Source organism: Helobdella robusta (genome assembly GCF_000326865.2).
Source record: "Helobdella robusta unplaced genomic scaffold HELROscaffold_107, whole genome shotgun sequence".
Lineage (NCBI taxonomy): Eukaryota > Metazoa > Annelida > Clitellata > Rhynchobdellida > Glossiphoniidae > Helobdella > Helobdella robusta.
In genome coordinates, this window is record NW_008703606.1 from 4,485 (window position 1) to 13,995 (window position 9,511).

Consider the following 9,511-nt stretch of genomic DNA (forward strand, 5'->3'; position numbering starts at 1 on the left):
TTCATTGTTGTAGTTGGGATTGTTGTAGATGAAATTGTAGTGGTTTCAATTGTTGTAGTTGGGATTGTTGTAGTTGAAAGTGTAGTAGTTTCAGTTGTTGTAGTTGGGATTGTTGTAGTTGAAAGTGTAGTTGTTTCAGTTGTTGTAGTTGGAATGGTAGTTGTTGATAGGGTAGTAGTTTCAATTGTTGTAGTTGGGATTGTAGTTGTTGAAAGTGTAGTAGTTTCAGTTGTTGTAGTTGGGATTGTTGTAGTTGAAAGTGTGGTGGTTTCAATTGTTGTAGTTGGAATGGTAGTTGTTGAAAGTGTAGTAGTTTCAGTTGTTGTAGTTGGAATGGTAGTTGTTGAAAGTGTAGTGGTTTCAATTGTTGTAGTTGGAATGGTAGTTGTTGAAAGTGTAGTAGTTTCAATTGTTGTTGTTGGGATTGTTGTTGTTGAAAGTGTTGTTTTATTCCCATTGTTTGATCTCTTTCTTCTGATCAACATTTGCGATAACACTGTTTTTCCTATTTGATTTCCCACTTTTGTTTTTTCCTTTAGTACGTAGTTGAAAAATTTTTTTTTAATTTAACTTTTTTGATTTTTAGAAAATTGTTACAATTAATATGCATCTCCATTGTTAATTATTTGAGCTGTTTTTATTTTATATAAATCAAATAGAAATTCATTTTTGAGACAACAATTGTGTGTACATACCAAATTCTAAATTATAAAAAGGAAGATTTGAATGGCTTTCCATTAATATTTGATTTCACAATGCAGGACATTTGAAAGTTGAATGTTTACTTGGCAGAGGCCTAGTTTTGTCCGAAGTACACTTCTTACAAATATAAAAAATGTTATGAAATACCTAATTTTTTACTGATTAATATACCCTATATTTGACTGACAGTTTACATTCGTCTATTTATTTGTTTTTAATTTAAAAGCTAACATCTTTGCAACTTGAAAACTTTTACATGAAATTTTATTTTGTTTTGTGTCTAATATTTACATTTTTTAAACAAGTTTCTAAATTATATATGTAATGAACGGCAAAATAAATGTTAATTGTTTTTAAATTATTAAGTAAAATTATTTAATTTACCAATATATAAAGTAGAAATTTAAATAACTTTGGAATGTTAACAAAACTGTCATGAAGTCTTGGAGTTAGTAGTAACATGATTAAATAATTAAAAAATAAAAACAAAATCTTAGTAAAAGTTTATATTAAATTAAATTAAAACTATAGAGCAAAATTGCGCAAAGTAGCAAAAATATTTTAAAACAGAAGCAAAATAAAACGCCATTTAGGTTAGATGTGGAATATAAAAGGCGACAGATCTAGAATGGAAACGGAAAGAATATTTAACTGTTTTAAGGCCAAAATTGAAATATTTTTAGATAATAAAAAAATTAATAAAATGTTATAAATAAAATTTAAAATTATTTGAATAAAATGATTGAATTCTGGATGAGTAATACAGTTAATAAAGTAAATGCACAATTATATATTAATGTTATCCAGAAACGTCAATAAAGACCTATTCTGGTCAGTGGAATGAAACTGCCAGTAAGATGATTGATGAGGGGGAGGGCATTAGACCTTTGCTCGTCAGATGGTTCAACAGAACTTTAAGAACAACACGTTCCATGACCTTTGACATGAACGGTCTGTAGTATGAAATATCATTACCATCAAAATTGGCTTTCTTTAGATTTGGTAGAACCATCGCATGTTTGAAGTGGACAGGAAATTCACCCAACTGGAGGCAAAAATTGAGAAAACTTGTTAAAAAACAGATTAAAAAATTGTTGTATTTTTTTTAAGATATGCGTAGGAAAGATGTCTAATGAACTTGTTTTGAAAGGTGATCTGATGGTAATATCTTTGAATTCCGTCTCAGTTATTGTTGGAAAAAACGATTGCAAACCAATATTTGGTTGGTGATTTTTATCAGTCGTGAGATTTGGTACATTAATAAAAGTTATAATTATAGTGATTTCATCCGTGAAGAACTGTATGAATTGATAAGTTGTGAGATTAATGTTATCGTCAGATGCATTACCCTTTTTACTTCTACATAAAACTCTATCATCTGCCAACGATTTTTAGAACCCCATCTGGTTTTAATTAAATTCTTTTTATAATTTGTTCGTTTGTTTCTAGCTTTCAAAGAATTTGCCCAGTTTTGTTAATGATCAGTTGTCATGCAGTTTGTGTAAAATCTTTCCGTCTATTTGCAGGTTTGTTTGGCCCGTTGACATTTATCATCAAATCATGGTGCAAGGGTTTACCTTAACCTCTGTCGCAAACTTATAAACTACGAATATTATTAATTTTATTGATAAAATATGTAATAAAATCATTGGGGGAGAAATCATTTGATTGGTTATAATTGTGATTTTTAGATAAAATTTTGTCGAAGATATTCCACAATTTTTTCGGTTGTTTTTTAAACGAATCAATTTGATTAGACCAAAATTTGTTTCCTTTTTTGAAAAATTTTTGTATCTTTTCTTTTGACTCTAAGCACGATGCATTTCGATTAAAATCATTCTTCATTTTCCTATACAATCGTTCTAGTTTTCGACAATTGCGTTTTAATGAACGACATTCAGTCAAACCAAGGGGCGGATGACACATGAGTAGATTTGACATAATGACAAGGAGCAACGATATCCACAATCCTCACAATTTCAGAATTAAACAAATCTAACAGGGTATCAGCGGAAGATAAATTAAACGGCCCTGAAATAGATGAATCAAGAACTAGTAAACAAAATTTATTTTCGTTGATTTGATTCCCTGAACGAGTAAGTTTCGGAAAAAAATTGTGAGGGAAGGTCAGAACTAGAGGCAATTAAATCTAATGTTTCACATGAACGTGGGTTGGTTCATTTATTCTATTTATCAATTGATATAAATCAAAATTTTCAAATAATTTCAATGCATTAGAGTTGTTCTAGAGTTCAACATGACTATTCATGTCTCCAACAAAAATAACATAATTTGCTTAAAGCAATATTTAATCAAAAACATATGATAATTCATCAAAAAACAATGTGATGGATTAGAAGACCCAGGACGATAAATTGCAAAAACGATAAGGGTTACTTTGTTGAAATAAAATTTTACAACTATAGCCTCAAACGTCTTAAAAAAAGCAGTGGAATTCTATAAAATTTATAAAATTTTTTAAAAACACAATTATTTCACCATAGTGAGGGTTGGCCGGCCTAAAAAATCTATGAACACAAAATCAGGTGGCACAACCACAAATATCATAATCACTACAACTGAACAAACATCCACCACCAGCACTATGATCAATACCTTCACTAAAAATCACTTCGCCGAATAAAAAACCCGGGCACGAGACTTTTCTTGATTTGGTTTCAACAATTAGTTTTTTTTTTAACTCGGCACGCTGATTAACTGTTAAATCATGACTGATCCATACTTTATCAAGATCTTCAAGCATAGTTTTTAATTTAAACGAATTTTTAAAGACCAATTCTTTAATTGCGAAACTCCTCATTTCAATCAGCACCGGTCTAATTTTAGTTTCTGCTTTTAGACCCAGTCTATTAATTCTTTTAATATCCTAATCCTTGACCTCACTGGATAACTTTTTAATAATTCTTTTGACTCTATCTTTATCATCATTCATCAGTTTCTTGCGAACTGAACATCATTATGTTATTTTCTCTCTCTCTCTCTTTTAGGTCATTAACATTGGTTAAAGTTTTTTGAACACTTTTAACCTCATCATTAACTAGTTCAATATTTTTCTTCACTTCGCATCGGACAACATCAGCAAAACTTTTGCTTAAAAAATTTTTAAGGCTACACAGCTCAGTACTCATATCAATGCCATCGAATCTTTCTGCCTTATCAACATTTTTCTGAATTAAACTTTTGATAGCTTCAAGTTCACTCTTCAACAAAATGTTCGATTCTTCAATTTTGTAAACTTTGGTGTTGAGCGCATCATTGCTATCACGCACAGCTTTATTCAATGACTTTACGCCAGGAAGTAGTTTCATGCATTCATCACAATACCACTTAATATTAGACATGGAACTGACAACTTTGAAGGCTGATTTACTTATTCCGACACAGTCTTGGTGAAAAGCAAGTTGACATTGAAAGCACTGAAATGCCTCTTTATCCTTTACATTTCTAGAACATTGACATCCTCTAATCGGCATTATTATTTCAAAAAGAATTTTTCCAAGTCAATTAATAAAAATATATTATAAATGCTTTTAGAAAGTTATCAGTCTGCAAGAATAAACACACACAACTTAATTAATAGTATACTTATATAACGATATATCTGATAAGTCTTAATATGATTATAGAGAAATCTGAGTATGATATAATTGATGTTAGTAGTAAAATTTCTCTCATTAAGTTAATTGATGGCGGTGCAGCTATATTGATAATAATAAAGATAAATCACCATAATATATATAATCACCATAATATATATATATATATATATATATATATATATAAAGAATTTTTCCAAGTCAATTAATAAAAATATATTATAAATGCTTTTAGAAAGTTATCAGTCTGCAAGAATAAACACACACAACTTAATTAATAGTATACTTATATAACGATATATCTGATAAGTCTTAATATGATTATAGAGAAATCTGAGTATGATATAATTGATGTTAGTAGTAAAATTTCTCTCATTAAGTTAATTGATGGCGGTGCAGCTATATTGATAATAATAAAGATAAATCACCATAATATATATAATCACCATAATATATATATATATATATATATATATATATATAAAGAATTTTTCCAAGTCAATTAATAAAAATATATTATAAATGCTTTTAGAAAGTTATCAGTCTGCAAGAATAAACACACACAACTTAATTAATAGTATACTTATATAACGATATATCTGATAAGTCTTAATATGATTATAGAGAAATCTGAGTATGATATAATTGATGTTAGTAGTAAAATTTCTCTCATTAAGTTAATTGATGGCGGTGCAGCTATATTGATAATAATAAAGATAAATCACCATAATATATATAATCACCATAATATATATATATATATATATATATATATATATATAAAGAATTTTTCCAAGTCAATTAATAAAAATATATTATAAATGCTTTTAGAAAGTTATCAGTCTGCAAGAATATACACACACAATATATATATATATATAAAGCTTGTATGGTCTCCAAGCCATTTTTTGTGGTTAATAAAATGTGCAAATAAAAAAAAATGTGTGTGTGTGAGTGTGTGTGAGTGTGTGTTGTGTGTATGTGTGAATGTGTGTGTAGATTCATGTTTATTAACATATTGTAAAGAGCTTAGATTGAGCATTCAATTTATCATTAACAACTATTGAACGCATATACGCACAAAAGCGAAGAACACACATCCTACATCCTACACATGCCTGATATTGACGCTTAACCGCTACACCATAAATCAAATAGCATTCAGAAATGAATTACATATCAAGTATATAAACCTTTGATTCCATGTCTTTCAGTGCTTCGAAATTCTCGAAATTGCACCAATCCCCTTTGCAATAGCAGTGTAAGAGGTTGCCACCATGGTGTCGGTCTTTTAGGCACTTTGTCGTTGCTACGTCTATGGTCGAACATGCTCTTTTTACCACTCTTTTTTCTAGAATAAAAAAAGTTCAGCCGTTATTGTATTTTAAATTTTGAAATTAATTCATAATATTCATAAATTCATCTCATCAAGTTTTTATGCTTGGAAGCTTCTAATTGAATGCTAATAAATGTACTGGAATGAAGTTTGGTCTGAATGAATTGGATGATTGTGGGTTGTATGATTTTAATGTATGTATGGGTTGTATGTATGGGTTGTATGTATGGGTTGTATGATTTTAATGTATGTATGGGTTGTATGTATGGGTTGTATGTATGGGTTGTATGTATGGGTTGTATGATTTTAAATTAAATCATTGTAACCGAATTAATTCATTTTAGGGTTAACATTTTAGCGTTCACTGAAGTTTTCAAAACACATTCATGATACAATCGAAACTATTTTTATGCTGCAGACGCCAATCCATGAACATTTTTAAATATCTCACTAAAGGCTCTTTCATATTGTTATGTACGTGACTGATTGTGCATTATGTTAATTTTGTCATGAATTATAAATTTACTTAAAAATTGTGTTAGAATGAACAATTTGTGAACGGTGGCCTGCGACAAAAGAATTTTGTTTTCTTTTAGCTTTGGTCTCCTAATCATTACCTAATTATTATTAATTTGGATTGATTGAATAAAATTTGATTTGATTTGGTTTGATTTGATTAGAACTAAATTTGAATACGTTGCAAGCGTCTGACCACCAAGGTAGATCGATCGAGGCATTAGAAATGGCTCAAAGACGTGCCACAAAAAATAGAATTCATTATATCTAGAGTCTGCAGTTACTGAATCTTCCTTCTTGAATCTTCGTTGGGATCTAATTACCATTTCCAAACTTTTCAGAGCCAACGATGAAAAAACATTTTCCATTTAGAATGTAGATTCACGAGCCAGGGGACAGCGATAGAAACTCAATGTGGGTGGGTCTAATAAGAACGCAAAAAAATATCTCTCAAACAGGTTAGTGCTTCTGTGGGACCAACTTTCCCTTCAGTTGTTGTTGAAATTGAAACTGTAAAAAAATTTGAGAAGACAGTGGAAAGATCCATGATAGACGAAGATTTTTTTAGTATCATCGAGTCAAAATTCGCTATTAATTTTTATTAACTCTTGACTTTATAATTAATTATTCATTTTTATGAATTTATTAGATGGGGACTTTAGCTTGATGACCTTTTATGTTATTATTGTTTATTAATATTACCTTTTATTGATGCCAGTGTTAACTCGTTAGAAATTAAATAAATTAAAAAAAATTAACGCTTGATGATGAAACTGCATTTAGATTTTTTTAACTATGTCAAAAGTTTTGTTGGCTCGAAAAATGACAAAAATATTATGGAGACATCTCAAGATGGAGTTCAATTAAGATGTCTTAACTTAATGCTTGAAAAAGGTTAGTAGTTAAGGAAATTTTTTGAAACAAATTTAATTATTATATCAGTAAGGATTTTTAATCATTTTAAAAAATTTTTGAATTTTTTTAGCTTTAGTAAATTAGAAAAATGAAATTGAAGAAATCTATCTCATCACTACAAACCATTTACATTCAGCGTGATGGAGCATGAATTTTCGCTTTGACAGATTTTACCAGAATCTCTGACATCAATTAGGGATATCTGGTTGCAGTTTGCGACTCCGCCGGCACAGAAATGACATCTAAACGCGTCAACAACCGACAACTTGTTAGAGGCCATTGCCAATGCTAGGAGTATTATGACATAGGTGGGAAAAAGACTGGAACCGGGTTTCATGATCATAGGTAGCACTGTCGTTGAGTTTTGAATAAATTTACCTTAGTGATGAAATTCTTGTGAAATTAATTAATAAAAAAATAACGAAAACCAGCCAAAAGTTGGTTGATTGTGAAAAATTAAATTGAATCATACCAGTTAGATATGCTGGGTTAATTTATTTTTCTGTTGTTATTGTTGTTTTGGTGATCTTTATGGTTTTGGTCTACTTTTGCTGCTGCCATATGTCCAAGACCAGTTTCCTAGTTCAGCCGAATTTCTACCGAACTAGCAACCTCCAGAGAACTTCTCGAAATGTCTTTTGGACTGTGTCTCTTTGTCGAAATTGTCGGTGCAGCTAGTTTGGCTAAAGATGATGAAAAATAGTATCATTGTTAATTTGCTTCTAGATAAATTATTTAAATGATACAGTTATTGAAATCGCAAATTCGGTAAATAACTTTTTCTATGCTCTAAATCTTTTTTAGAAATCGCGTTCTAATGGGGTGAACACTTTTGTTCAAATTAACATTGAAAACAATGTGGATTTAATACAAAAATGTATTTTAATATTCTCATTCATACCAATGCAAACATAAATATAAATACTCACACAGATGCAACAGTGCGTGTGTATGGCATTAACTTCACTGATGGTAACTTTTTTATACTGCTTACATTCACAATTGCGAATTTTTACATCACAAGTTATGGCGTTGATAATATCATATCTTGACATATAGATTAATCGCTCGTACATATAAAAATATAACACACACTCACACATACACCCACCCACCCACACACACACACACACACACACACACACACACACATAAACACACACAAAACAAGCATACAAACATTCCAAAATATAGTATCAGCCGAGCAATTGATTCGAGACACTTCAATCTAGAGAGCTCTGAGAACGTCAACATGTGATTTGAAACGAACAAATCTTTCGTAAACTTATCTTATCAAACCGCTCAAACTATCTCTAGAAATAATTTAACTCTTTTTGAACACATTTTCCGAACTTTAGTCATAGTTGGCAAGATGGTTTAATGTCTAGTCAGTCCTACTGAGTCCTACTGTGTGTGTGTGTGTGTGTGCTGTTTAAGATTTTTCATTCGATTTAGGAAATAATAACTAATGTTTCTAGAATAAACAAACATCTATTGCGAACATTTATTCTTTATTATGTAAATTGGTACAGAATGGCGGTAAAAAGCCCTTTCTGGTATATTCTTTACAGTCGCTGTTTATGTGCACATTTCATCATGTCAGCATCATTTCGTGAACTTCAATTAATGTTATCTGAAAAACTGGATGAGAATAATAATAATAATAATGGTAACATATCTTTAATTTTTCATCAAATGCGTAAAGTCAATAATTAATTAATTAATTAATTAATTAATTAATTAATTAATTAATTAATAGAGAAATAGTCATGATTAAAATAAAATCTAAATAAAACCATAATCATCATAGTTAGTAATCATCATAATAATGAGAACTCTTTTATTTCTTCATAAACTAAAATATAAATAAAAAAATTACAATTAAATATAAAATGAAAAGATTAAAATAATAATAACAATAGTAATAATAACAACAACAACAATAATCATAATAAACATTATTGCAAGGATTGCAAGCTATGATGTCATATCAAATTGTAATATCACCTTAAGTGGGGAAATGAAATAATTGAGAAATTATACACAGTAGTGGTAGTAGTAGTAGTAGTTGTGGTGATAGTGGTGGTAGTGGTGGTGGTGGTAGTAGTAGTAGTAATAGTAGTAGCAAGTAGTTTTTGTTGCTGCTGTTGTACTTGTTATTTCTGTTGTAGTAGTTTTAGTAGTAGTAGTAGTAGTGGTAGTAGTAGTGGTAGTGGTAGTGGTAGTAGTAGGGGTATTAGTAGTAGTGGTAGTAGTGGTGGTAGTAGTAGAGGTATTAGTAGTAGTAGTATTGGTAGTAGTAGTAGTGGTAGTAGTAGAAGTAGTAGTAGTAGTAGTAGTAGTAGTAGTAGTGGTAGTAGTAGTAGTAGCAGCAGTAGTAGTAGTGGTAGTAGTAGTAGTGGTAGTAGCAGTATGTAGTGCTTCT

General features: G+C 29.9%; 3 protein-coding genes across 3 annotated transcripts; all 3 read right to left on the reverse strand.

Moving 5' to 3' along the window:
- Positions 1 to 3,647: 3,647 nt before the first annotated feature.
- Positions 3,648 to 4,196, reverse strand: HELRODRAFT_183413 (hypothetical protein; the record flags this gene model as incomplete). The annotated part of the gene is made up of 1 exon (XM_009012448.1): positions 3,648 to 4,196. The coding sequence occupies one exon, from the start codon at positions 4,194 to 4,196 to the stop codon at positions 3,648 to 3,650; it is 549 nt and encodes a 182-aa protein (XP_009010696.1).
- Positions 4,197 to 5,491: 1,295 nt separating this feature from the next.
- Positions 5,492 to 6,539, reverse strand: HELRODRAFT_183414 (hypothetical protein; the record flags this gene model as incomplete). The annotated part of the gene is made up of 2 exons (XM_009012449.1): positions 5,492 to 5,670; positions 6,368 to 6,539. The coding sequence occupies 2 exons, from the start codon at positions 6,537 to 6,539 to the stop codon at positions 5,492 to 5,494; spliced, it is 351 nt and encodes a 116-aa protein (XP_009010697.1).
- Positions 6,540 to 6,816: 277 nt separating this feature from the next.
- Positions 6,817 to 7,795, reverse strand: HELRODRAFT_183415 (hypothetical protein; the record flags this gene model as incomplete). Its single annotated transcript, XM_009012450.1, has 3 exons — positions 6,817 to 6,842; positions 7,210 to 7,437; positions 7,699 to 7,795. The coding sequence occupies 3 exons, from the start codon at positions 7,793 to 7,795 to the stop codon at positions 6,817 to 6,819; spliced, it is 351 nt and encodes a 116-aa protein (XP_009010698.1).
- Between the last annotated feature and the right edge of the window lie 1,716 nt (positions 7,796 to 9,511).